The 27,399-nt window shown below is 58.5% G+C and overlaps 1 protein-coding gene across 1 annotated transcript; it reads right to left on the bottom strand.

The window, feature by feature from the left end:
- Positions 1-6,444: 6,444 nt before the first annotated feature.
- Positions 6,445-27,228, bottom strand: SLC6A18 (solute carrier family 6 member 18). The gene is made up of 12 exons (XM_031003400.3): positions 26,972-27,228; positions 19,778-19,918; positions 19,250-19,387; positions 16,600-16,781; positions 14,140-14,250; positions 12,854-12,966; positions 11,753-11,881; positions 9,759-9,915; positions 8,863-9,067; positions 8,249-8,408; positions 7,852-8,014; positions 6,445-6,769 (listed from the first exon to the last, which is right to left on the bottom strand). The coding sequence occupies exons 1-12, from the start codon at positions 27,129-27,131 to the stop codon at positions 6,557-6,559; spliced, it is 1,872 nt and encodes a 623-aa protein (XP_030859260.1). The 5' UTR covers positions 27,132-27,228; the 3' UTR covers positions 6,445-6,556.
- Between the last annotated feature and the right edge of the window lie 171 nt (positions 27,229-27,399).

The following is a 27,399-nucleotide window of genomic DNA, read 5'->3' on the forward strand; positions in this document are numbered from 1 at the left end:
TGGGGGGCTGGTCTGGGTGGCGGGGAAGATGGGGAAGCCTGGCTGGGCCCCCTCCTCCCCTGCCTCCCACCTGCAGCCGTGGATCTGGATGTGCTTCCCTGGTGCACATCCTCTGGGCCATCAGCTTTCATGGAGGTGGGGGGCAGGGGCATGACACCATCCTGTATAAAATCCAGGATTCCTCCTCCTGAGCCACCCAACTCAGGTTGAAAGTCACATTCCGCCTCTGGCCATTCTCTTAAGAGTAGACCAGGATTCTGATCTCTGAAGGGTGGGTAGGTTGGGGCAGTGGAGGGTGTGGACACAGGGTGGGGCTGGTGATGCTCTCTCATCCTCTTATCATCTCCCAGTCTCATCTCTCATCCTCTTATCTCCCAGTCTCATCTCTCATCCTCTTATCTCCTAGTCTCATCCAGACTTACCTCCCAGGGCGGGTGCCAGGCTCGCAGTGGAGCTGGACATGCGTCCTTCCTCAGGCAGAAGGAACTGGAAGGATTGCAGAGAACAGGAGGGGCGGCTCAGAGGGACGCAGTCTTGGGGTGAAGAAACAGCCCCTCCTCAGAAGTTGGCTTGGGCCACATGAAACCGAGGGCCCGGCGTGAGTGGCTCCAGAGCCTTCCAGCGGGTCCCTGGTGGGGCCTTATGGTATGGCCGGGTCCTACTGAGTGCACCTTGGACAGGGCTTCTGGTTTGAGTGCAGCCCGGATGTGCCTGGTGTCGGGGTGGGGGCTTATGGCCACTGGATATGGCCTCATTTATTGCTGCTGCTTCAGAGAATGTCTGAGTGACCGAGCCTAATGTGTTTATGGTGGGCCCAAGTCCACAGACTGTGTCGTAAATGCACTCTGGCGCCTGGAGCCCCCGTATAGGAGCTGTGAGGAAGGAGGGGCTCTTGGCAGCCGGCCTGGGGGCGCCTTTGCCCTGCAAACTGGAAGGGAGCGGCCCCAGGCGCCGTGGGCGGACGACCTCAGTGGGAGGTTGGACAGAACAGGGTGGGGACTCCCAGGAGCAGAGGCCGCTGCTCAGGCACACCTGGGTTTGAATCACAGACCAACAGGTCAGGCCATTGTTCAGTTATCCATCTTCTACAAAGCTCCAGATTCCTGTTTCTCTGGGTGTTTTTTGTTGAAATTTTACTCAGGATTACTTATATTTTTTGCTAAAGTATTAGACCCTTAAAAAAGGTATTTGCTTTGATATGGCTTAACTCACTAAGCACCTACTTTGTCTGTTTTTATTTATTTATTAATTATTATTATTATTATTATTAGAGATGGCGTCTACTCTGTCACCCAGGTTGTTAGTACAGTGGCACAGTCGTGGCTCGCTGTAGCCGCAAACCCCCAGGCTCAAGTGATCCTCCGGCCTCAGCTTCCCAGCGTGCTGGGATTACAGGTGTGAGCCACTGCCCTTGCCTGGCACTTTTAAAAACCACTATGTAAGGTCAGGCCCGGTGGCTTCCACACCTGTCATCCCAGTAGTTTGGGAAGCTGAGGCAGAAGGATTGTCTGAGGCCAGGAGTTTGAGACCAGCATGGGTAACATAGGGAGACCCCATCTCTACAAAAAATGCAAAAAGTTAGCCGGGCGTGGGGTCCAGCATCTGTAGTCCCAGCTGCTCGGGAGGCTGAGTGGGAGGATTGCTTGAGCCCGGGAGGTCGTGGCTGCAGTGAGCTGTGATTGTACCATTGCACTCCAGCCTGGGCAACAGAGTGAGACCCTGTCTCAAAAAAAAAAAAAAGAAGGAGAAGAGAAGAAGGAAGAAAGAAGGAGAAGGAGGCCTGCTAGGTGCTAGGTAGACTGTCAAATCTCAGAGCAAAATGAAAATAACAAAGTTTTAAAGGGAAAGAAAAACCCCAGCTCTTTGGACTTCCTTAGGCCTGAACTTCATCTCAAGCAGCTTCCTTCCACAGACAAGCGTGTATGGAGCGAGCGAGTTCAAAGCAGAAAGGGAGGAGAAGCAGGCAAGGGTGGAGGCTGTGGGTGACACCAGCCAGGACCCCTGAAAGGGAGTGGTTATTTTCCTGCCTCAGCCCCACGCTCCTGCCCGTCCTGCACCCGCTGTAACCCTCGATGTTGGTGCCAGGTGCCCACCTGGGAAGGATGCTGTGCAGGGGGCTTGCCAAACTTTGGTGGGTTTCAGAAGCCCCAGGCACTTGCGGCAGGCACAATTACAGCCCCTCCCCAAAGATGCCCACGTCCTTCTCCTGGAACCTGTGAATGTGTCACCCGCAAGGCAGAGGCTGGTGGAGGCTGCAGGTGGAGTCACGGCTGCCAGTCAGCCAATCTTAAGGTAATCCTGGATTATCTGGTGGGCCTGATATGACCACAAGGGTCCCTAGAAGTGAGAGAGGGAGGCAGGGGAGAGTCAGAGAGGGGACGTGAGAAGGACCACTGGCCACTGCTGGCTTTGAGATGGAGGAGGGGGTCTCCAGCCAAGGAATGGGGGCAGCCGCTCCATACTGGAAAAGCAAGCAATCCTCCCCCGTCCTGAGGGCACACAGCCCTGCCCACGCCTCGATTTCAGGCCGGTGGGACCTGTTTCAGCTTTCCGGCCTCCAGAGCTGTAAGATGATGCGTTTGTGTTCAGCCACTAAGCTGCAGTGATTTGTTACAGCAGGAAATGGAATAGCAGTACAGGGAAATGAATACAGGGACAGTTCTCAGAGTGACTCTCAGCCCACCCCTGGGGATCGTGTGGGACAGCTCAGGTGGAGTTGCTGCCAAGAGGGAGAAAGGAACAGAGACAGTGGGGCTGCCAGCCTCCCTGCGTGCTGGTCACCTGGGGTCATGATGAAATGTGTGTGCTGGGGCAGCAGGGCTCCTGTGCCCATCCATCTCCAATGGCCGAGGCTGCTGGCGGGGTCCTCACACTGACGGGCAAGGGATGGAGCCTCTTCACCCTGGATCCAGCTTTGACCAGGGCCCCCGGCGAGTGCAGGTCACCCAGGTTTGTGGAGCCTGGTGTTGAGCATTCCACTGTGGCCTGCAGGAGGGTCGGACAGGTCTCCAAGGTGCCATCTGGATGCACAGGTTCCATGGTCCCATTTCTGCGGCCCCAGAGAGCGAGCATCACGACAGGCCTGGGCCTCACCTCAGCCTCATGCAGGCATGAAAGAACCGAGTCTTGCCGGAGGGGACCTGGCTGGCTTTCTCCTCTGACACGGCACGAAGCCCCGGGCTCGCCACCTGGAGTGGTGCGTCCCCAGCCCCCAGTGTGGATGGGAGACTCATGCTCCCTGGCCGTGGCAGTGGGGTCCTCTCTGTCAGGTCCAGGCCCACCCTTGCTGGAAGGGGCTGCTTCCCTTGGAGCTGGGTGGGTGAGTCCTGAGGCAGCTCCAGTGCTGACTGCGCCCTCCATGACCTCCCGCCTCACTTCTTCTGCGCTTATGTCCTTCACGCATTCTCCTCTGGTTCTTGGTGACCTCAGACTCTCCCCTGAGGATGAGCCCCATCAGGCTTTTGAAAACTGGGCCCTGAACCTGGTTTTCCCATCAAGTGCTCCCTGACTCCTCTGTGCCTGGCAAAGCAGCCCTGGGGTCACCCTCTGCCAGGAACCCGCTCATGGGACAGCCTGTCCTCATGTGATCACCACGGTCATGGGAGCTGTGTCCATCTCTGGGGCCAGCTGGCCTCATTTGCAGCCGGCTTTATTTCCAGTTCAACACAGTGGCCCCTGGAAGGGGAGAGCCCCTGTGGAGCTACAGATCCTCTATTCCAGCCACTTCTGGTCAGGTGATAGGAGCATTTTGTCTGAGACACCCGCCCCTGGAATGTTTTTCCCAAGGGTGAGGGACAAGTTGAAGGTGTTGAGTATGGGGCGTGGCCACGCAGGGTCAGTCCCTCCAGTTCTGCTCTCGCCACCTGGCCCTTGTCTCCCCCTCCCTCGATGGTGCTCGGGTACCTCCACAGCCCATGAGGCCTCAGCCCCTGTCCCTGAACAACCTTGGCAATGTGATGGGACAGACCACCTCTGCCTCCCTTTGTGGCGTCCGTCTGTCCACCTGTCATCACCTATTGGGCCACCTCTGTCCCTCCTCCTTTCTACCCACTTTTATCCATGGCTGCATCAGGCACATGGGTGATATGGCATTTTCTGGAGGGCTGAGCGTCCACTGTGTCCTCTGTGTCCCAGCCCCCCACCCCTTCCCTTTTCGTCAGCTGGACAAGGACTCTGAAGCTTCAGGGTGGGGCTATAGATGCTGCTTCTAGCTCCCCCCATACAGAGTGTTGGGCAGAGCCCCAGCCCTCGTTAGGATGTGCTACACCCAAAAGTCTGATCCAGGGTGGGAGCAGGGGGTACCTGCTCACATCCTAGTTATTTTCTAAGTATGGTATTGACGCAAAATGTAACCTCGGATAAGTCCGAGTGGCTTGTCAGCACCCCTGCTGCCAACAGCTGCCTGTTTTTCTCGTCCGGGTCAACGACAGGACTTGCAGGCCCTATGGTGAGTTGGGGAAGGTGTCCCAAGAGCTGCCTTTGGGGATACACGCCCCTTGGCAGTGTTGGCTTCTGAGCAGGTTACTCTACCTTTTGCGTCTGTGAGTTGGTGACACCATGGAACGCAGCTGTTGCTTTGGCTTCTGGAGGCTTTCCTTTGGGGAAGCTCCCCTCCCTCCACCCCACCCTCCAGGCTCTGTGAGTTGGTGACACCATGGAATGCAGCTGTTGCTTTGGCTTCTGGAGGCTTTCCTTTGGGGAAGCACCCCTCCCTCCACCCCACCCTCCAGGCTCTGCAATCACTTTTCCCTGCAATTTCATGTCTAGACTCTGAAGGGGGAGCATCTCACCCAGATCATGAACCAAAAGGATTTTGGAATAGTCACAGAGACGCCCTACTTAAAAAAGCTGAACAGTGTGGGGAGAGAGTCCCATGGATCCTGTGAACTCCTGGGTCCAGTAGGGCCTGAAGCCCACCCTGAACTTGGCCAGTTCTGAGAGCTGGTGAAGGCCATTTGGTTTGAGTTTGTTTGTGTCAGTTACAATGGAAGAGGCTGGAGTTGTGGCAAGATTGTGAGGCTGAACTGGGGGATGCCAGACTGTCCTCTGCAGCAGCCCCATCTCACAATAGACTGACTCGCTTTGTGACATGTTCATCCTCAAGTCCCCCTGCCTTACCACGGGTGTGGGGGGCATCACGACTGCAGGACGGAGGGACGAAGTGCAGCACTCCCCTGCTGTGGGCTCGGGACACGCTTAGGTGGGCAGCTTCCCCTGCCGTGGGGTTGGGACACTCTTAGGTGGGCAGCTTCCCCTGCCGTGGGCTCGGGACACTCTTAGGTGGGCAGCTTCCCCTGCCGTGGGCTCAGGACACGCTTAGGTGGGCAGCTCCCCACCTGCCGTGGGCTCAGGACACATTTAGGTGGGCAGCTTCCCCCACTGTGGGCTCAGGATGCGCTTGGGTGGGGTGCACTGGCGTTAACTGCATGTTTAGCACTCAGCTTATCTGCAGGTGGGTAGCGGTGCACGTGCTTTTGTTTACTCTGGGCTGGCCATGGTCAAGGACGGGTTCCCGACAAGAATGCGTGTAATGGACGCTTGGCACCGCGGCCGCGCCTTGATGCTGGGATTTTTCAGCACCACGGACAGTGCTGCCTGGCCAGGCGCCCTTTTCCAAAGCGGGAGCAGGTGCCTTGGGTCTTCACAGGGCCCCTCCCGGCGGCAGGAAGCCAGGACCTGCGGGGCCTCCCTCCGTGTGGCGAGTCAGAGACCTGATCCCTGGCTCCGTGGTGCTGTTGCAGGGGAAGGAGGAGAGGAAAAAGGATGGGGAGGAAAGAGGGAGGAGGGCGGAGGGAACAGAGGGAGAGGGAGGAGGGAAGCACGCGCGTGGCGCCTGGAGCCGGGGTACTCTGGAGCAGGGCGGGCTGGACGGGGGCTGCACAGTGCGCTTGGCGCCCGGGGCGCGGGTGACTGCCCCACGTGAGCGAGCTCCTGCGTGTCGCCCCTCTGCCCCGGGACAGCAGGAGCCTTTTGGTACCTCCTTAATACAATTTGACAGTTTGGGAAAATAAAAGTGGCAACCTATAGTGTTTCTCAGAAATTTCAGGAAGGGTCAGCCAGACCGCAGACTCCAGACCCCAGGCCCCCGCTCCCAGGCGGGAGGAAGCATCTGTCCTGGGTACCCCTGCCGCCTGCGAGCTGTAGGGGGACAGCCCGCCTGGGACCTGGAGCCGGGGTGCAGGCGGCCCCCTGAGCCACCCAGGCGGCCGCTCTTCCCCAGAGACCAGCCAGGCTAGGTTCAGAGTCTGTGAGACTGGGAGCCCCGCAACTGCGAAGATCTCTGAGCCAGCCCGGCCAAGCGCAGGGACCCCAGCCGCTGCAGGACGCCCAGGCCGCGGGCTCAGCAGGGATGCCGGGGCCCTGCGAGACCTCCCTAGGTGCGGGCCCCAAGCAGCAGCGCTGCCCGGGCGTCGGGAAAGCAGTAACCACACGTACACAGCGGCATCAAGGTTGAGTCGCTGGTGTATTGGGGTCGGCCCTGTGGGCGGGGCCCCGCCCACCATCAGGCCCAGCCCCCCACACAGACCCGCCCATGCAGGCCCTGCTCCGGCCGGCTTCAGCGCGTGTCCGTGTCTGGGCGCGTGTCCGTGTCCAGGCGCATGTCCGTGTCTGGGCGCGCGTCCCTGTCCCTCCACGTCCGCCTCCGCCGGGTGAGCAGCTGAGCAAGCGCGGCCACTGGGACCCACAGCACGGGCAGCAAGGACAGCAGCACACAGGCGGCGCGCACCCAGCCCGGGTAGAGCTTCTCCTGACGCGAGGGGAACAGCTCCTGCGGGACCACAGCCTCATTAGCTGGCGCCGGCCACCCTGGGCCGTGAGGCTGACCCCCGTGCTCCTCAATCCAAGGGGCAAGAGCCACCTGCCCACCCGGACTTGGATGGGAATGGAAAAGGCACGGCCAGAGCAGTGGCCAGGACGTGTGGCCGCTCACCACCGCCCCTCCGGGCCAGGAGTTTGGGGACCTGGGCTGAGCTTCTCCTGGGGCTGGGGCCTCCCCGAGGTAGGCCTAGGTGTTGTGTTCTGGAACCAGAGGGGCTACATGGCCTCAACCCATTGGGCGTCGTTGGAGGCCGTGTCCCCAGCTTTCTCCCCTATACACTGGGTGGCACCACCCACCCGGCTGCAGGTACCGTGGAAATTCTTCAAAAATACATGGTCACTCCTCCTTCACCTGCCCTTGGTGTTCTGCTACGGAGGGACTTTCCAAGACACATTTGGAGAGGAGTGGCGTCCACATTCCCGAGAAGGGGTGGCATGGTGAGGTTTTGAGCGGCCACCAGTGGGGACTCAGACAGTATGTCAGGGGCTAGCGCTGCTCAGAGCCCCTGAGGCATTTTCAGAGTGTGGCTGGCACTCTGATCCCTCCTCAGGAGGCTTTTGTGTGGAAACAGCCTCCAGCCAAACTGACCCACTGGGTGGCAGTAGGGGTCTGTGCACAACCTCTCTTGTCACAGACCAGGAATGGGCAGTTGTCCGGCTGCCCGTCTCCGTGCCACATGGGCAGGACACAGGCAGGGAGGATGAAGCCACATCCCCAAGGAGGAGCTCCAGGGCCCTGCGGGGTCCCTGGGCTCTGGGCACTGCTCAGGTCCTCACTCCACTGACCAGGCGCTTGCCCATGGTCACCCCGATGCCATTTCTGATCCCAGCGGGCACTCAGGGGCGCTGCACAAAGCCCATCCTGTTCACATCCCTGGCTTCCCAGTTTGCCAGGCAGAAGTGACCAGGCCACCTTGTCACTAGCACGTGAATGTGCACCACATGGGTCATCGGGCACCGGATGGCACCATAGGGGCCAGACCAAGCCCAAGGGATCCCAGGACTCCCCAGGTTCCCACCGGAAGGACCTACGTATTTGGGGTTCCAGGCCTTGTAGCTCAGTGGCTTCCAGAACAGGAGGATGATGTAAGCCACGAAGATGGTCAGCAGCAGCAGGGGACTGACCACCCTCCAGGTCAGCCGCCAGTAGGGGCTGGGCCGCCTCCCGGTCATCCACGCAATGTCATCGCAGAACCTGCACCAGATGCTGGGCTCAGGCTTCACATGGCCTGTGGAAGGTCCACCCACTCCAAGCCGAGGATCGGACCCTAACTGGGGTCCAACCTGCACCCTCTGGTGCCTCGGCAGCTCCCCAGGGCAGAACATTCTCGGCGGTCTGGGCAGCTGCGGGTTGAGCCTGTGCCCGGCAGCCATTCCCTGTCCCACCCTGGTGGGTCCCAGAGGAGCGCTCGGCGGGGCGGCAGCTCACCGTTTCATTCCATAAACATAAACGACACCCACAACCTCGAGAAAGGCCAACATGAGCAGGTTCAGGGAAGCGGCAAAATTGTCGAAAATCTCCAGCCAGTAGTTCCCAGACTGCAGCGTGAAGCAGGTGGCGGAGAGGAAGCAGACCAGGCAGACCAGCCCTGGGGCAGTGGGAAAGGGGTGTGGGGGGTAAGGGGGTGGGGGGTGGAGGTGTGGGGAGGGTCAGGAGGAAGCCAGCCAGGCAGACCTGCCCTTGGACAGTGGGGAGGGCCAGGGCACCTGGGCTGGAGACTTCTCTCGGCTTCCCACCCTCCTTCCCTGCCCTCCCCAGTCTCTTTCCTGTATTGTGCTCAAGGAGCAGGAAGGACCTGCTTTCCTGTTCCGGATGGGGGATGTGGCCTCCGGGGCCGTGGGGGAGGGACAGCCCTGACCCTCCCTCGACCCTCAGCTCTCCGTTGATGGCTGTCAGCAAGGAGCAGCCTGGCTCAGCCTTTCCCTGAACTCAGGCTTGGCCCCTTGCGCTCTCCATCCAGGAGGGGCGTCTGGACAGCGGGCGGGAGTGGACAGTCAGATGCTGGGGACGGGTCCTCCAGGGCGGCGGAGCTGTGCGCTCACCAGTCAGGGCCTCCTTGGGGACCCATCTGGGCAGGACCCCCACGTCCAGCAGGGGCGTGATGACCGCCTCCACGGTCCCGAACATGGTCGATAGCCCCAAGGTGAACAGCATCCCGAAGAAGAGCACGGCCCACACAGGAGCCCCCGGCATGTGGAGGACGGTCTCCGTGAAGATGATGAAGGCCAGGCCCGGGCCCGAGGCACTCTGCAATACACAGAGCCCCAGGCTTCAGGCCACGCACACACACACTCCACCACACACACACGCCTGCCTGCAGGACACACACTCTCCCAGGCCGAGGACACGAGTGCACATCACCCCTCCTGGTGTCGGGCTGAGGTGGCTCAGGGCTGGCCATGCCTTCTGGGAGACGAGGCTGCAAGCGCAACTCTGCAGGGGAGGGTCCTTCCCCTTTAATAACCCACAGCAGGCAGCTGGGCCTAGAACCCAGCGCCTTTTATGCCTAGAGTCAGGCACCCTGAGATGCATCCCACACCTGCCTCCTGGCTGTGCACCCCTGCCTGGTGCCCCTAGGTCCAGGCATCCACTGGCCCTGAGTGTGGCTTGACCCGAGCCATGCCCTGGCGCTGTGACCCTCATGCTGGCCACCCCCTCTCCTGGGGTCTGGGCACCAGCAATGCCCACTCTCTCGGGTCAGCCCAACCCCTAAGACTGCTGGGTGCAGCGTCTGCTGGACACAGCTGCCCCCGGGACTTCAGGCTTTCCAGGAGGCCTGGCAACCTGAGACAAAGATAGACTGGGGTTCTTGGTTCACAGGCCCTGGCCCTGGGTCTGTGGGAATTGTTTGCAGCCTTTGGCAGTGGGACACAGCCAGTGCGGCCCTGGTGCTCCTGTGGATGGTCCCACCTGGCTACCCCAGGGGGTGTGCAGGTACCTTATCCAGAAAGTCTTCCAGGAGGCAGGCCTTCAGGGGGAGCTGGGCCACCCTCTTGGGCCAGGTGGCATTCAGGTGCATGAGGACGGCTGGGTAGTCGTCCCTGGAGATGCTCTGCTCTGGGAAGTCAAACTCGTTGATGAGGCTGAGGATGTTTCTACGGGGACAGAGAGGACTGTGGGCTCATGGCCCTGGTTCCCAAACACATCCAGAGAAACCCTTGGTTGGTGCTGCGAAGCACAGCATCCCTGGGAGGGCTGGGCCCCTCCTGCCCCTGTTGGGATCGTGTGGACGCCTCCTGCCCCTGTTGGGATCGTGTGGACGTCTGTGCTGTGACAGGGCAGCACTGGTAGGGGCACAGTTTACTCCATGCACACTGCTGGGTGGGGGGAGAAGCTGTTCTCTACCCCCCTGGGCTTGGAAGGGGAGCACTCCCCCATGGGTGCAAAGGGGGTGGGGGTGGTGGCAGCTTCCTCACTTTGAAGGTGGGTCCTGATTCGCCCTGTGGGGCCGCCCTGCAGACAAGGACCTGGGCTTCTGAAGGTTTGCTGGGAGGACTTCAGCCCACCCGCCCGCCCTTCTGTCTCCACTGCCAAAGGCTCCTTCTGTCCTCAGGGCTTAAGGTTCAAGCACAGACAGCCAAGGGCGGGACACATGTATGCCAGCAAACACCTTTTTGGGGCTCCAGCTGTTCCTAGAACAATCCTGAAGAGAGAGGCCTTGCTCCCCTCACTTCTAGCCCCATGTGGCATGCGAGGCCAGCTTGGGCTGCACGGCGCAGGGCGTTGTGCGCACGGCTGGTCCTTATCCGCCTGCTCATTGAGATGTGCTTGTAACCCCGTCAATATTTGCGCACTTTTGCGGTTATTTGCGACATTCAGAGTGAGCAGAAATCAGAGTTGCCCGCCATGCACGTCCCCGGCTGGGGCTGAACAAAGCCCAGCTCTGCCTTCTTGACCCGGCTCATCCTGTAAATCCTATAAATCACCGTCCTCCCTGACCCGGCTCATCCTGTAAGACACTGTCCCTTCTGTGGCCTGTGAGTGCCATGTTTTCCACTTTTGTGTGCGTTTTCTTGGTGACGTCCCCATTGAAAACCACCATCAGGTGCAGTGCTGACGTGCTGCCCTGCTCCCAAGCACAGGAGGCTGGGGTTGGAACACTCAGGGCAGGTCACTCTCTGGGTGGGGCCGTCCTGGACACTGTAGGGTGCTGCGTGGTATCCTCGGCCCCCACCCACTGGATGCCAGGCCCACCCCTCACACAAGTGTGGCCAATCAAAAATGTCTCCATATGCTGCCAGATGTACCCTGGTGGGGTCAGAGTCACCCCATGTTGCAGGGACGTGCTGTCTGCCCAGTGGGTTCTCAAGGACCCGCCTGAAGGTAGTTCACAAGCAAGTCGGGTGCTCTAAGAAGGCCGTGGGTCTGACGAGGCAGCTGCCTGTGCAGGGGACAACCTAACTGCATCAGGTCCTGGGACCACCGCAGCAAACGACCAGCAATGGTGCCTCAAAACCACGGAAATTCATTGTCTCCCATTACGGAGCACCGTGACATCTGAAATCCCAGTGTGGCCAGGCCGCGCCCCTCCTGAGCCTGCACGGGAGACTCCTCCCGCCTCTTCCAGCTTCTGCACCTTCAGGCGTCCCTGGGCTGTGGCCACAAGCGCTGCGACCTCTGCCTGTCTTCATGTGGCCTCCTCCTCTGTGTCTGTCTCCTCTTCTTATAAGGACTCCGGTTATTGGATTTAGGGCCTACCCTACTCCAGGGGGACCAATCCTACTTAATTACATCTGCAAAGACCCTTTTCCAACCAGGTCACATTCTGAAGTTTTGGGTGGAAGTGACCTTCTGGGGACACCATTCATTCCACACCCCTACAGAAATGAAATGTGCCCATGCCACCCTTCCTCATGCCGTGGGATTCTCGGTGCGGCGGGCACCTGCCTGGCGGCTGTGCCCCACAGAGCCAGGCGCGGCACCTGTGCTCACCTGTCCAGGCAGTGCTCGTAGTCATTAGTTGCTTTGAACCCCAGGACAGAGAAGACAGCGATGGACGCGTACAGGGAGGTCATGCTGTTGACCAGGGCGATGACCACCGCATCCTTCTGGCAGTCATTCCTGGGCACAAACGCATGCTCATCACGGGCTTTGCAGGAGGTAACTGGGCCTCACCCAGGGGAGGAAGTGAGGAGGGGGCTTCCCTCCTTGACCCTCTCTCCCGCCTGGGATGCCCCTTCTCTGACCCAAGGACTGCTGCTGCCAGTCCTGGAGTCTCAGAATGGCCTCAGATCCCCCCCGCCCACAGTCTACTCCAGCAGCCCCAGCTCAAGGCAGCTAAGGGTCTGAAACCCATTCACACCCCCACCAAGGCCTTTAGGCCCACAGGGAGCTGAGAGGCAGGGCATTCATAGAGGATCTGAAATGTACATGTTTTGGAAAATCATCTCCAAAGGAGAAACGCACACAAGCGCAGCTCCAGTGTGAGTTCAAGGAAGTAAGGTGTCAATCACAAACATTTAAAGCTTCCCTGGCATCCCAGCTGGCACTTCCTTCCCTAAAGGCCGCCAGCGGGCAGAGCTGCCCAGGGACCAACCTGCCCCTCCTATCTCATGCAAACTGCCTGCCTCCGAAGGGGGCAGAAATACTGGCAGCCACAGGAAATAAGGCTTGTTTCAGGTTCACCACAGTGCACTGGGCTATGCACTTTATGATCCGTGGAATTGCACTTTGTAGGGCTCTGTGCGTATTAAGATATCATGAAAGCAGCACCTGCTCATGTCGGCACCAACGGGCCTTGAGTCTATTTCAGGTGACCATTGAGGCTTTTATGGCCCCACGTGTCATGTGCATTTTGATTGGTATCGTGCCCAGTTACACCCTGGTTCCTGGGTATGATTATCCAGGCTGTCTTCCTGCAGCCAGCTCTGGACGTGCTGGGAGCTGCCGTGAGGGCCCAGACTGTGGCGTGAGGTTCTTATCTCAGGTTCACACAAGGCCACCCTTGGATCCACAGTGTGATCCTGAGATCAGGAAGTGCTCGGGCGTCTCCCCAAAGCTTCCCTGGCTGGCCAGCTGAGCCCGACTGCCTACCTGGGCGAGTTGTAACTTGCAAAAGCGATGTGTCCTCCGAAGGCCAGGGACAGAGAGAAGAATATCTGGGTGGCTGCGTCCAGCCACACCCGGGGGTTCTGGAGAATGTGCATCTGGAATGAGTCAGGGAGAGCGTCTCACTCAGCAGGCAAACCACATGAGCTGGTGGCCCTGACTGTTCCAGAACGTTCCCAAGGCGGCTTTGGGGACACTCGTGAGCAAGTGTGACCTGTACAGACACCAGGAACAGGGTAGGACCACGCAGGTGTGCAGGTGTGGAGTGGCAGCTCTGGACACGGCAAATGCCAGGCCCCTGTCCGGGATGTGGCCGAATGAGCCGGTGGCTGTCAGGCGCACGTGAGAACATAGCTGGCAGGGTTTTCGGGGCTGGAGATGGGTTTGAGCAGCTCCTGCGTGGGCATGTTTACTGTGCCCTCTCTAACCGGGCGGTTCTGGGTGATTTGAAGCCCCGAGGGCAGGGATGCCATGCACGGAGCCTGGCTTTTCTGCTTCTGGGGGCCTGGGAAGGTGTCCTCTGTCTTCTGCTAGGACTCCAGGCAGACATGCCCATACCCAAGTGCCCACTCCCACACCAGCCCCTGGAAACTGCCTCGGGATGCTGGGCAGGGAGTGCCGCGATCTGGGATAGTACAGAATGCTCTAGAAGCCGTGCAGGCTCCTGGAGCAGGCGCTGGCTCCTGTGGCTTCCCAGTGGGGTGCATGCAGCTGGACAAGGCCCTTGGTGGAGTCGGGCCCAGAGCAGGGACATCCAGTCCCCAGCCAGCCTCTCCCAGAACCCTGTCCCTCCTCCCCTGACCCCTCACATCCATGTCCACTTGGTGTCCCACAGTTGCCAAAGTCCACCTACCCCAGATCGAGTCCTCCTCCAGGCCCACTCCAAACCTGACGTCTTTCCTGAGGCCCCAGGCCCACTCCAAACCTGACGTCTTTCCTGAGGCCTCAGGCCCACTCCAAACCTGACCTCCTTCCTGAGTCCTCCAGGCCCACTCCAAACCTGACCTCCTTCCTGAGTCCTCCTCCAGGCCCACTCCAAACCTGACCTCCTTCCTGAGTCCTCCTCCAGGCCCACTCCAAACCTGACCTCCTTCCTAAGGCCCCCCTCCCCCCACGCCATCCTGGGCCAACCTCACCCCTGACCACCAGGCAACCCAGCTGCTGGAGTGGCTCCTGGCCTCTCACGCTCCCGGGTGAGGGAGGGAGCTGCTGGCCACAGCCCTGAAATGTGTGTGCTGGAGGCCCTGAACTTTGATCCGAGACCCACTTACGTTGGGAGTGAACAAGTAGATGAGTCCTTTTGTTGCCCCCGGCAGGGTCAGCCCTCTGATGAGAAAGATGGTCAGGACCAGGTAAGGGAACAAAGCTGTGAAGTAAATCACCTTGAAACAAAAGGTGGAGTCATGAGACTTGAAATGGCCTCTGGTCCATCCACAAGCCTCAGAGAAGCAGGCAGGCTCCGGACACCGCCCTTGTGGTCAGAGTGGCTGCCTCTGGTATGGGATTGACCAGGACGGATGGGGGTGCACCTTGGGGGATGGTGGGGTGCAGGCTCAGGGCAAGCTCGGAGGGTTTGGGGCTCACCAGAGACAGTCACATGCACATTCGTTTACATGTTTGTGCCCTGTGGAGCACTGGCTGTCTGGGAGACTCAGGCCTCCTTTGAGCAAAGGGGCTGGGCCCTGAAGAGGGGTCTGGGCCAAACTCCCTCCCTGGCCTCCCTCTCTCAAGCCACCTGCCTCCACTTGCCTCTCTCCTTGTCACCCTCGTTTCTGACCATATCCTTTCCCTGCTTTGGTCCCCTCTCCGGCCTCCCTCCTGTCCACTCTCAAGTTCTCAGCCCTTCTGTGTGGCCAGAGTCCTCTTCCTCCCACCTCGATGCCCCCACCTGGCTGCCCTACCCTATACCGCTTCTGCCCATATAGAGCTGTTTCCTGCTTCTCATCAGCTGTAGACAAGGGTCTGCACACTAGGCATCCACATGGAAGAGCATCTACAAATGGACACTCCTCTCTCACTCCTCTCCTCAGTTCCCCCAATACAGACTGACTGCAAAATCACCTGGGATGCATTTTTTTTTTTTTGAGACAGAGTCTTGCTCTCTTGCCCAGGCTGGAGTGCAATGGCCCAATCTCGGCTCACTGCAACCTCTGCTTCCAGGTTCAAGCAATTCTTCTGCCTCAGCCTCGCAAGTAGCTGGGATTACAGGCTCCCAACACCACGGCTGGCTAATTTTTTTTATTTTTTATTTTTAGTAGACACGGGGTGTCACTATGTTGGCGAGGCTGGTCTTGAACTCCTGACTTCATGTGATCCGCCTACCTTAGCCTCCCGAAGTGCTGGGATTACAGGCATGAGCCACTGTGCCCAGCTTGGGATGCATTTCTAAGGGCCTTTATAATAGGATTATTTGGAATTTCTGGCTGGCTGCTTTGTCTAATTCAGTAATTCCAGTCCCCTCAAGCATGAAGACCCCCACCCTCCATGTGGGGTGGGGAATGACACCCTCATGTCATTCCTCAAGAGGAATGACAACCTCAGCACACTGAGACACTGCACAGGGCATGGGGCACTGGGGTCCTGAGACACTGCACGGGGCATGGGGCACTGGCGTCCTGAGACACTGCATGGGGCATGGGGCACTGGCATCCTGAGACACTGCACGGGGCACGGGGCACTGGCGTCCTGTGTCTGTGGCCCATGGGTCAGGAGGCACGGTCCAGGGTGCATGGACTGAGCGCTGTCATTTGAAAAGAATCCACACATGTGTGATACCAGACTGGAGATGATAGCACACGCTAGAGAATACAGGGTAAGGACTCTTCTTGCTTGAGGGGTCCAGGCAAGCAGGAGGCTCAGGTTCTACTGGTCCTTTCTGCTGCTCCCAATGGAAACCACATGGTTGAACATCAATACAGTTTTTCTCATTATTTAAGCCTCTTTGAAAGATAATCGCTTGTTTAAAACAAAACTGATAACAATGCATTTGCTGTTTATATAACATGTTATAAGTAAAATGTATGACAACAATAGCGCAAAGCCTGGGAAGGGAAATGGGATAAAATGCAATGACATCCTTAAATGACCATAGAATGCCCCAAGATCACTTAATGATAGACCATGACAGGCTAGAAATGTAGACTGTAACCTCTAAAGCAGTTACTAGAATAACAAGAGAGAGTTAAAGCTAAACCAACCAAGGAGATAGAGAGGGATCCTGAAAAATACCTAGAGAAAGAGAGAAACAAGAATAAAAAAAACAGATGGGGCACATGGAAACACATCTGAGGACAGAGCTAAACACAACCATATCAATAATCACATTAAATGTAAATGCTCTAAACACCCCCCAAATAAAAGGCAGAGATTGTCAGATTGGTTAAAACAGCCAGATCCAATTGTATGCTGTCTACAAGAAAAACACTTTCAACATAAAGATACAAAAAGTTTAAAAGAAAAAGGATGGAAAAAATACACTCTGTTAACATAGCCCAAAGAAATCTGGAGTGGCTATTTTAAAACAAAGTCAGTTTCAGAGCCAAGAATATCACCAGAATAAAAAAGGTTGATTCACAGTGATAATGGGATCAATTCCCTAAGAAGACGTTGCAATCCTAAATGTTTATGCCCCTCGCAAGAGCTTGTAGACACGAAGCGAACGCAGGTCAATGGGGAGGGGTCTTGGGGGCTGGAGGAAGCAAGAGAGGGGATCAGGCCCTGCCAGCTCTCACCTTCCCTGTAGTCTCAATGCCCCTGATGACACACATGTACACGACTGCCCAGGAGGCTGCCAAGCAGATGAGCAGCCACCACTGGATGGAGCCACTGTCATCGATGTCGGCTGTGATGTTCAGTGTCTGCCGGTACCAGAAGTAGCTCACGGCGCTGCTGCCCTGGCACTCCTCCACAAACCCTGAAACCAGGGGGCCTGTCACAGGCTGGCTGTGGGGCGTAGGCGCCCTCACCATGTGGCTCTTGAGCTCAATTTCCCTGGGCTGCTCACAACACTGCCCTTTTGGGCTGAGGTGCCCTTTCACTTCTTTCTGGGCCCAGGGCTGAGATGGAGAAACAGACGTGGCTGTGAAAATGAACAGGCTGAGTGAACCTCAAAGGGAAGCTCCACTTTGCGAAGGTTTACGAGCCCTGCTGAGCCAGGGCAGCCTGCAGCCCCTTGGACATCACTGTCACCGTGTAAAGCTGGTCCCCTCACTTCCTCCTGCCACCCACCATCCCAGACCCCCAAGGGTGGCACAGGAGCACTGGACGGAGAGCAGCTGCATGTGTCAAGTGTGTGGCTGGCTAGTGCTTGGGGAGAAAGTGAGGCTGTGGCCAGGTGGGCAGATTGTCCTGTGACTCCCACTTCCTCCTTGACGGGGCCACAGGCCGATGCAGGGATCCAGAGGCAGCGTCTGACAACAGCAGGCTCCCGTGACGTCTCTCATGACCCACTGCAGCCCATTTCTGGGACACTTGACTGGGGAAATGTGGGGGGCCCCTCATGGAAAAGTCTGAGGATTACCGGTATCCCGACCGGGCCACTGCCCGTGCCACAGGGCTCCTCCCTCCACACTGTCCTTGGGCCCCAAGTCTTCTTCTAGGTCTCCTTCTAAGGCCCTGCCAGTCATTGACATCGAGCACTGTCACAGCCCAGCTCTGAGTGGGCACTGCCTGCCCCACGCTTGGCTGAGGGAAGGGCATGGGCAGAGCTGGCCCCTCCGGGCCCTTTTCTTGGGAAATTTTCCTTCAGTGGAGCGTGGGGCAGATGTGGGAAGGGCAGTTATGGGGCCCTGCCATGTGCATTGAGAGAGGACTTAACTCCTCTCAGCCTGCCTGAAAATCAAAGGGCTGGCCTAAGTGACCCCAAAAGTAAACGCTTGGACAAGGTAGAAGGAATTTGGGACCCACAAACCATCACCCAGGAACTCGGGCTGCAGATAGCCTGTACTGGGGCCGCTTCTGGAGTGTGGCTGGGAGGAACCCTGGCAGGACCACCCACCCTCAGAGAGGCGCCAGGGGGCTGATGGCACAGCCAGGGCTCTTGGCCTCCCCAGGGTGCCCAGCTCTGGCCCAGGGCATCCAGGTGCAGACTCAGTGCTGGTCCCTGAGGCCGGCCTCATCCAGCACCAGCCCAGCGTGAGTTTTAGCAAAAGGCAGGAAGGAAAGAAAGTCAGAGTTGCTTCCTGAGCAAGTCATTGAAAGATACGACTGTCAGTTGAGTGCAGTGGCTCACACCTGTAATCCCAGCACTTTGGGAGGCCGAGGCAGGCGGATCACGAGGTCAGGAGATCGAGACCATCCTGGCTAACATGGTGAAACCCTGTCTCCACTAAAAATACAAAAAATTAGCCGGGCCTGGTGGCAGGCGCCTGTAGTCCTAGCTACTTGGGAGGCTGAGGCAGGAGAATGGCGTGAACCTGGGAGGCAGAGCTTGCAGTGAGCCAAGATAGCGCCACTGCACTCCAGCCTGGGCGACAGAGCAAGACTGCATCTCAAAAAAAAAAAAAAGAAAGAAAAATTAGCTGAGTGTGGAGGCACTTTTCTGTGGTCCCAGCTACTTGGGAAGTGGAGGTAGGAGAATCACATGAGCCAGGAGTTGGAGGTTGCAGTGAGCCATGCTCGCACCACTGCACTCCAGCCTGGGCAATAGAGGGAGACCCTGTCCCAAAAAAAAAAAAAAAAAAGAAGAAGAAAATATAACTGTCATTCATGTCTCGAGGATCTCCCCAGATGGAGCTCCTGGCTGAGGTCTGGACCCAAAGTCTGTTTTTTTGTTTGTTTGTTCGATTGTTTTTTGATACAGAGTCTCACTCTGTCACCCCGTCTGGAGTGCAGTGGTATGATCTCGGCTATCTGCAACCTCCACTTCCCGGGTTCAAGCAATTCTTCTGTCTCAGCCTCCCGGCTAGCTGGGATTACAGATGCCCGCCACCATGCCTGGCTGATTTTTGTATTTTGAGTAGAGATGGGGTTTCACCATATTGGTCAGGCTGGTCTTGAACTCCTGACCTCAAGTGATCTGCCCACCTCAGCCTCCCAAAGTGCTGAGTTGACAAGCGTGAGCCACCGCGTCTGGCTAATGTCTTAAATCTAACAACAGCAGTGCCCTCGCATGACCACGCCATGCACATGGCTGCAAGGGGACCTTGGTGGTCCGGACCTGGCAGGGAAGCACAGGACAGCGTGGAGGTCATAAGAACTGGACTGCACGTGTGCTCCTGGGGAGACCGAGGCGCGTGCATGTGCACACAGAGCAACCGGTTCCCCGGCCCTCCCCCTGCGGTGAGCATCCGCCACCCGCAGCTGCTCTGATGCTGGGCACGCTGCAGCGCATGCCTCTCTCGGCCGTGCACGGACCCACACAGCAGGCGGCGCCCAGCTCACCTGTTCTGTTGAGGTCCGGTGGGCAGGAGCTCCAGGGCAGCGGGTGCTGGAAGGAGTTGAGGAGGTACCACAGCACCCACGCCACGATGGTGTTGTAGTACAGGCTGATCAGGAAGGACAGCGTGACACAGCCCAGCCCTGTGGACAGGGACCATGTCAGGCGGCCCCAGGGCTCCTCCCAGCTCCCTCTGCCCAGAAGCAGTGAGAATAAAACAAAATAACAACATAAAATAACACATGCTGAAGGGCGCAGCTGAAAGCCAGGCCTCCCTCACACCTCACATGTGAATGGCAACACCAGCTTCCAGGTCCTTCCGGGATGTCCTGGCACACATGGTCTCCATCTCTAATTCTCCCCGAGTCACCGCTGCTTCTCACACACACCCAAGGGCTCCCTGCCACCCCACCCGCCGGCCTGGCCTGGCCACTTCCGTACCACAGGCATGGACCCGCCTCCGCCCCCCCCCTCATCCAGGAGGGCCCTGTCCCCGGCAGCCTCAGTCAGGGCAAGGGAGGACAGTGGCCTACCTACTCCACTGAGGTACGGGGAGATGGCCGTCCACACGCCGACGCTGCCCTTCCGCAGCCGCTGGCCGATGGCGAGCTCGACGTGGAAGATGGGGATCCCCTCGAAGACCAGCGCGATGACATAGGGGATGAGGAAGGCCCCTGTGAGGAGGGGGTGGTCAGCACCTGCCCAGGGTCGTGGTCTGGGGGGGACTGTGGCGTGGGCCAGGGGGAGCCACCTGTGGTCTTCAAGGGGCAGACGGGACCTGAATGTTGGGGGCACCACTTGGGTGGTGGAGACACCCTTGGGGCACTGTTGGGTTGCCAAACCCTGCCTCTGATTTTGGCTCAGTTGCTGAGACCTCTGATCAAGAGGGCAGGGCCCTGGAGGGGAGCAGGGGGCCCAAAAGGAGGCAGCCGGCCCTGGACTAGGAGTTGGGGTCTAAGCGTGGCCCCTGTGTTGCATTTGCTGAGGGACCAGCATTGTTTGAGGCACCTGCCTTTTCCTGGGGGCTGCTGTGGCCGGCAGTGGGGACTCAGCCTCTGTGGGAAGGAGGCCTGCAGGGGCCTGGCGGAATCACACTCAAAACCTCTGCCATCGGCCTCCCCATGGGAAAACAGCTCCTTTCATTAACGTGATTTTCTGAAAATTCATGAGTCTGCAGAAATAAAGTGCTGACTGAGCATGTTTTTAAACACCCCAGTCAGCGGAGGAGGTCTGGCTGCTTTTGTGTGAGGTCGCCTGTTGGCTCCCCGGCTTCATGCTGCTCTTGTTGGAGCTTCATGCAACAGATGGCGTGAGCTGCTCTGTTCCCCCAGGGACCCCAGGGTGGCTTGAGGGCTGCTCTGTTCCCGCAAGGACCCCGGGGCGGCTGGCGGTCTCTCCTGGGAACTGGAACCATCTTTGCTCATGGGGATGTCGCAGGAGAGTGGTGTCTCAGACCAAGGCTCTGAGAGCTGCATCAGGGCTGGACCCGTCCACCCACTTCCTAGCATCTCGGGCCTCTGTCCCTCCATCCAGCGCCATGATGGGGGTGCCCATAGGCACGGCAAGATGAAGGCCCCACAGGCCCCAGGGCAGGGGAAACAGGCCGGCTCCACTTCCTGGAGCCAGTGGAAGCACCCAGTAGAGATGAATGGCCGTGCCTTCTGCCTGGGGCACCCGCAGTGGAAGGGGCAGACAAGGTGCCAGGGCCTGGTGCTGAGGATGCGAGCAGGGCTGGCTTCCCGTGGAGTCCACAGACCCTCCTGGCCCCAGCGGCAGAGCTGGGCATGATCGATTCCTGCAATTTGACCTCTAAGTTCAGCAGCTGCCTACAAGACCTGCTGGGAGGATGCTGGTTCTCCCGGGCTCCTGGTTCCATGGGCATCACTACGCTGCTGAAGAGGCCCCTGTGTCTGCATCCCGGGCTCCTGGTTCCATGGGCATCACTACGCTGCTAAAGAGGCCCCTGTGTCTGCATCCCGGGCTCCTGGTTCCATGGGCATCACTACGCTGCTGAAGAGGCCCCTGTGTCTTCACGCTGCGTCTGAGTCCTCCTGGTGACCTCACAGAGTTGGCAGCTGCACTGTTCCCCAAGCCAGTCACCATCTGTGCACGAGTTCGGGTCTCTGTGCAGCTCCACGTCCGTGCCCAGGGCTGTTGACTCCTCCCCACCTGCATGCACAGGTGCTGGGACAGGCTGCGGGGTGGCACTGACCTCAGGCCTTCTGCCCTAAGACGCTGACCTACATGGGTGCCAGCTGCCCACACTCTTCCCTGCCGTGTGTCTCCGCGCCTGGCGTCTCCCATCAGCTCCACTTTGCCAGGCAGGGTCCGGCTTCTAGAAGCTCGTTTCCAGGTCATCAACACAGCCTTGCTCTGGGTTTGTGTCACCATGAGAATGTTCTGTGACTGCCACGGGGACAGGGAGGCCCTAGAGTGGGAGGTGAGCCCTCACCCCTGTTGGCTTCTGCACAGGACTCCAGGGCCAGCATGTGGGGGCCAGACGGCTCTTGTCCGTGTCGTTTACACAGCGGCAGAAAGACAAGCATTGAAGAGGGGAAGCTGAGGTCTACGGGGTCAGCCTCAGGTGGAGGCACCTGATACCCCAAGATGCCTCCTGGGAGGGTGGGAACAGCTGTGGCCAGGGCCTGGAGCACAAGGGAACAAAACCCAGGGCACCCCAGGGAGCTCATGGCAGGGAGTCAGCATACCTGCCTTTCTCAGGGCCAGGCTCCCATGTGAATGGGGGGACACCCCCAAGCCAGCCTCTCTTCCCCCACCTCCAGCCTGTGCTGAGAGCCCCTCTTCCCTCCCCCACCACCAGCCTGCACTGTGAAAGCCCCTCTTCCCTCCCCTCCAGCCTGTACCGTGAGAGCCCTTCTTCGCTCCCCTCCAGCCTATGCTGTGAGAGCCCCTTTTCCCTCCCCCACCTCCAGCCTGCACCTGAGAGCTCTTCTTCCCCCACCTCCAGCCTGCACCTGAGAGCTCTTCTTCCCCTACCTCCAGCCTGCACCGTGACAGCCCTTCTTCCCTCCCCTCCAGCCTGCACCGTGACAGCCCTTCTTCCCTCCCCTCCAGCCTGCACCGTGACAGCCCTTCTTCCCTCCCCTCCAGCCTGCACCGTGACAGCCCTTCTTCCCTCCCCTCCAGCCTGCACCGTGACAGCCCTTCTTCCCTCCCCTCCAGCCTGCACCGTGACAGCCCTTCTTCCCTCCCCTCCAGCCTGCACCGTGACAGCCCTTCTTCCCTCCCCTCCAGCCTGCACCTGACAGCCCTTCTTCCCTTCCCTTCCCTTTAGCCTGCGCTGTGAGAGCCCCCTCCCCTCCTCCATCTCCAGCCTGTACCGTGAGAGCCCCTCTTACCTTTCCCCTGTTCAGCCCGCACTGTGAAAACATCACTTCCCCCCACCCCCAGCCTGCACCGTGGAGGCCCTCTTCCCCCCTACCTCCAGCCTGCACCTGAGGTCTCACGGCCGGTGTGTGACCAGCCACCCATCCCGCAGTAGTGGCTTCGTGGCCACACTCAGGCCTCAGGTGCACAGTGGCCGGGTGGAGGACGGATGTGGGTGGTGTGGGCACCACGTCACGGTGGGCAGGGGCTCCGGGTTCCAGATATGGGATCCATTGTCCAGGAAGCACTGCAGACTCCAGGCCAGCAGGTGCCCTGGGCCCCATTGACCCTTTATCTGTGGTGAGGGCCATCGAGCCTGGGCTGGGGCCTCAGGTGACCAGGCTGAGGTCAGTTTGTCAGAGACCAGCCTGACGAGATCATCGAAGGGAAAGATTTGGGGAGAAGTGAGCTTCTCTCTGTGACTGATTTGGGGAAGCTGAATCTGCTGTATTTAGGGGAGAGGAGATGAGAGGGTTTTCTGTGAATACGAGATTGCGGCCACAGCTGGGATCTTCACGAAACAGGAACATCGACTCCGTGGTACACCGGATGCATGTAAAGCCGTATGTAGACTGCCACGTGGGCATAAACGTAGATAAAAAATCAACCAGAGTGTTGTGGTTGGGGGTGGTAGCTCTGTTGGCCAACCCAAGTCCAGCACGGAGGGCACTTTCCCTGGCCTGCGTGGGCACGGGTCTCACTGGGCAGTCTTTACGTTGAATGCGCAGGAAGAGACAGTCAGTCCATGCATTTTTTCCGAATTTGAAGAAAGAAGAAGGGTTGATTCCACATGGTGAGAATGTCTACACAACTCCTTTTTGGGTGTTTGTTTTGAGACAGCATCTTTCTCTGTCACCCAGGCTGGAGTACAGTGGCACAGTCATGGCTCACTCCAGCCTCGACCTCCCAGGCTCATGCCATCCTTCCACCTCAGCCTCCTGGGTAGCCAGGGCTACAAGTAGATGCCAGCACGCCCGGCTAATTTTTATATTTTTTATGGAGACAGGGTTTCGCCATGTTGCCCAGGCTGCAGCTCCTAGTTTTAACAATTACGTGCTAGTTTTAACAATTACGTGAAGTTTAGCACCGTCATTCATGAGCATGTCTGCTGAAGACGGGAAAGGTGGCTGTGAACGGCTGGCTGCTGTTACAATCGTCCACACAGGATCGAGAGAAACCTGCACCCCACCACACCGAGGCTGAGAGATGCAGAGGCCGCAGTGCAGCCACTGAGCAAATGCAGAGGAGAAGCAGGCTCTGCTCAGAGCAGCGGCAAAAGCCAGGGATTGCTGAGAATCAACCAGAGACACGCCTAGGGTCATGATGGAGAGACCCACAGGAAGGCAGAAAGGAGACCGAGCCGGGAGCCGCGAGGGTGCAGACGGCAGACGGTGCTCCCGTGCCAGCCCCCACTGCCTGGGCCCTGCCTCCAAGGCGTGAAGGCTGTCAAGGTGGAAACTCCCCCCGGGCAGTGTAGAAAGCAGCGCAGGGCCAAGGGAGCGCCGAAGAATCTCTTCTGGAAATTGACAACCTGGTGTAAAGCTCAGAGGAAAAGTAGCAGCTGGCAAAAGTTCAAAGAATAAAAAAAAAAGGCCTTGCTCTACTACTAGGCGTCGAGACTAACGAAGAAGCCATAGTAATTAATACAGTGTCGTTTTTGGTGCAAGAATCCACAGATCTCAACAGCACCTACCAGATACAGAAGTTGGTTGAACACCGGAGGCAGGAAGTAGCAGGGAGGGGGCGCGCTTGATGAGTGACCTCACGTGTGTGGACACAGCCAGCCCAGGGCCACCAGCTTAGTCATAAAAGCTTCCTGGGTTGAAACCTTAAACCACAGCAAGTGTTAGAGTGTCCCAGGTAGCTGGCCTGAACCCATCGCTTGGCATTTACGAGTCTACGTTCCTTTGATTTAAAGACGCTGAATGTGTAACAAAGCAGCTGCCATGAAATGTCATAGGTGTGAGAAAATCACTGTAAATCTTTACCACAACGTTTTGCTACATTCTGTTACAATGTTGCTTTACAAGTCTTAGCTTTGAAGAGAACATTTATGTGGTTAAATACTTATGAATGGGAGAGCAAATAATATTCGCCTTTGGTAGTCATGAGTATATGCAAATTTTAAAAGCTGCACAGTACCTGCTTCTTAATTATATCTTGTTTTCAAAATCATCAATGAGTGATCCTCACAGCGAGACAAAGTGAAGGGCATGTTCACACACGGGGTGAGAATGCTGATGGCACGGCCCTTAGGAAACGTGTGAGTTAAATAAACGTGGATGTTTCATGACATGCAACCTGGTGGCTTGCATCAGGAGATTGATGGTAGAGTCGTTCATGAGTGGAGCAGCCCTGAAGTCCCCACGCAGCTGGCGGGCAGGGCTGTTCTCCCTCCTCAGCAGCACCCCAGGTAGGGGCCTCCCCAGCTTTGCCCCAGCGTGGAGCAGCTGAGTTTAAGGGAGGCTAGTGCCAGACACTTCCAGTACACTGCAGGCGCTTAGCAATGGTAACTGGGTTTCGGTGGGCAAGGCATCGGTGGGCAAGGCATCGGCGGGCAAGTCATCGGCGGGCAAGGCATCAACAGGCAAGGCGTCGGCGGGCAAGGCGTCGGCGGGCAAGGCGTTGGTGGGCAAGCCGTCGGTGGGCAAGGCGTCGGTGGGCAAGGCATCAGTGGGCAAGGCGTCGATGGGCAAGGCGTCGGTGGGCAAGGTGTTGGGCAAGGCATCAGCGGGCAAGGCATCGGTGGGCAAGGCATCAGTGGGCAAGGCGTCGGTGGGCAAGGTGTTGGGCAAGGCATCGGTGGGCAAGGCATCAGTGGGCAAGGCGTCGGTGGGCAAGGCGTCGGTGGGCAAGGCGTTGGGCAAGGCATTGGCGGGCAAGGCATCGGTGGGCAAGGCATCGGTGGGCAAGGCGTCGGTGGGCAAGGCGTCGGTGGGCAAGGCATTGGCGAACAAGGCGTTGGTGGGTAAAGCGTTGGGCGGCATTTCCAGCTCTGCGTGAAGCCTGCTGCCCCCACAACCTTGCACGCTCTGGTGACTCTTAGCAGATCGAGCCACAGCACAGGCAGTGAGGGCCCCGGGAGCCAGGGACGCTGCGGCGCGGGCAGCGAGGGCCCCGGGAGCCAGGGACGCCTCTGCCCTTGGGCTTTGGTGCTTTCAGAAATGCCTTCAAAGGGACTCTTTCATGAGGAGAAGATCCAAGGCCCAATGCACCCTCTCCAGCCCCAAACCCCCAAAGAGACCCCAGTGCCCCGAGGGTGGCAGTGACGGGTGTTTCTTTTTGTTTTTTCCATTTGTGCGCATTTCCTGCATTTTCTGCCTGTTGAGAATGTTTTCTTAAGCAGGAGGAAAAACACTTTAAAGGAGTAACCTTATAACAAGGGATAGTTGTGCGGGGCTCTGAGGGAAGGAGCTGAGGGCCCGGGGAACAGGCTGACCAAGCAGCCCGGACTGGCCTGAGGAGGACCCTGCGGCCTGGGAAGCCCCTGCCCGTGTTGCCTGGGGAAGACCTGGGTGTCCATGGGTGATGTTGTACGTCGGCTCCCTGAGAGCAGTGGTTCATGCCTGTCCCTACCTCCTGTGTCCCCACATGGAGAGCAGAGTGTGACCCCTGCATGAAGAGAAGCAGGCACAGGGTGAGGGGAGGCTCGGGGTGCGTGGGAGCCTATTTCAGTCACCAATGCACTTCTGGGGGTGGCGAGTCCAAGGTCACTAAAGTCACCCAGACAGTTCTGAACATCCTGGCACCCCCCACAGGGCTCTCCCAGAGAACCAAAGCCAGGGAGGTGAGGGGTGGGCCCCCAAATTCCTGCAAAGAACCTCGGGGAAGGGCACTTGAGCACATGTCTGGACACACCAAGGCTGTGGTGAGGAAACCCAGAGCAGAGTGTGTTCTTAAAAGAACTGACGACATTCAGATGGAAGAGCGCTCACTGTTTGTAGTGTGTGTGTGTCGGGCAGGGCGGCCCATTCAACCTGACGCCTGGCAGGAAGCTGCCCTGAGGTCCCGGAAGACCGCAGGTGGGCCCCGAGGGGACTGGATCCTCCCTGCTGTGGGCAGTGGTGAAGCTGCCCTGAGGTCCCGGAAGACCGCAGGTGGGCCCCGAGGGGACTGGATCCTCCCTGCTGTGGGCAGTGGTGAAGCTGCCCTGAGGTCCCAGAAGACCGCAGGTGGGCCCCGAGGGGACTGACTCTGCCGTGGGCAATGGTGCACCCTGGTTTCCTGGAGGAGTGACTCTGCCCAAGCACTGGGGATGCGTGGCAGGCGCCTGGCAGGTCAGGGTGGAGACGGCCTCCCCTGCTCGGGGGTCTGCCCCCGGGACGCAGGCGGGTGCTTACCTCCTCCATAGGTCTGGCACAGGTATGGGAACCGCCAAATGTTCCCCAGCCCCACAGCAAACCCGATACAGCTCAGGAGGTACTGGGCCTTGTTGTCCCACTTGGGCCTCTCATCCCCGAGGTCGCTGGCGGCCGGGTCTGGTTCTGGGGCATGAGCCATGGTGACTGAGTGCCCCAGGCTTCAGGGCGAGGGTGGTGCCTCACTCCACACCCAGCACTAGAGAGCCGTCTCCAGCCTCTGCCGACGTTTGGAAACCACAAGCAGCCCCCCCGCAGTTGTATTTATTCATTTCTTTAAAGGAAAACCAGTGGAGTGCCGTTAATGGGTAACTCAGGCCCAGGCCCTGGCTCTGACGCCGGGGTCCTTCCCTGGCACCCACGTCCTCTGCTCCTTCTCGCATGCTCTGTGTTCCAGGCAAACGCCGGGC

The sequence above is a fragment of the Gorilla gorilla genome, chromosome 19, assembly GCF_029281585.2.
Source record: "Gorilla gorilla gorilla isolate KB3781 chromosome 19, NHGRI_mGorGor1-v2.1_pri, whole genome shotgun sequence".
Taxonomy (NCBI): domain Eukaryota; kingdom Metazoa; phylum Chordata; class Mammalia; order Primates; family Hominidae; genus Gorilla; species Gorilla gorilla.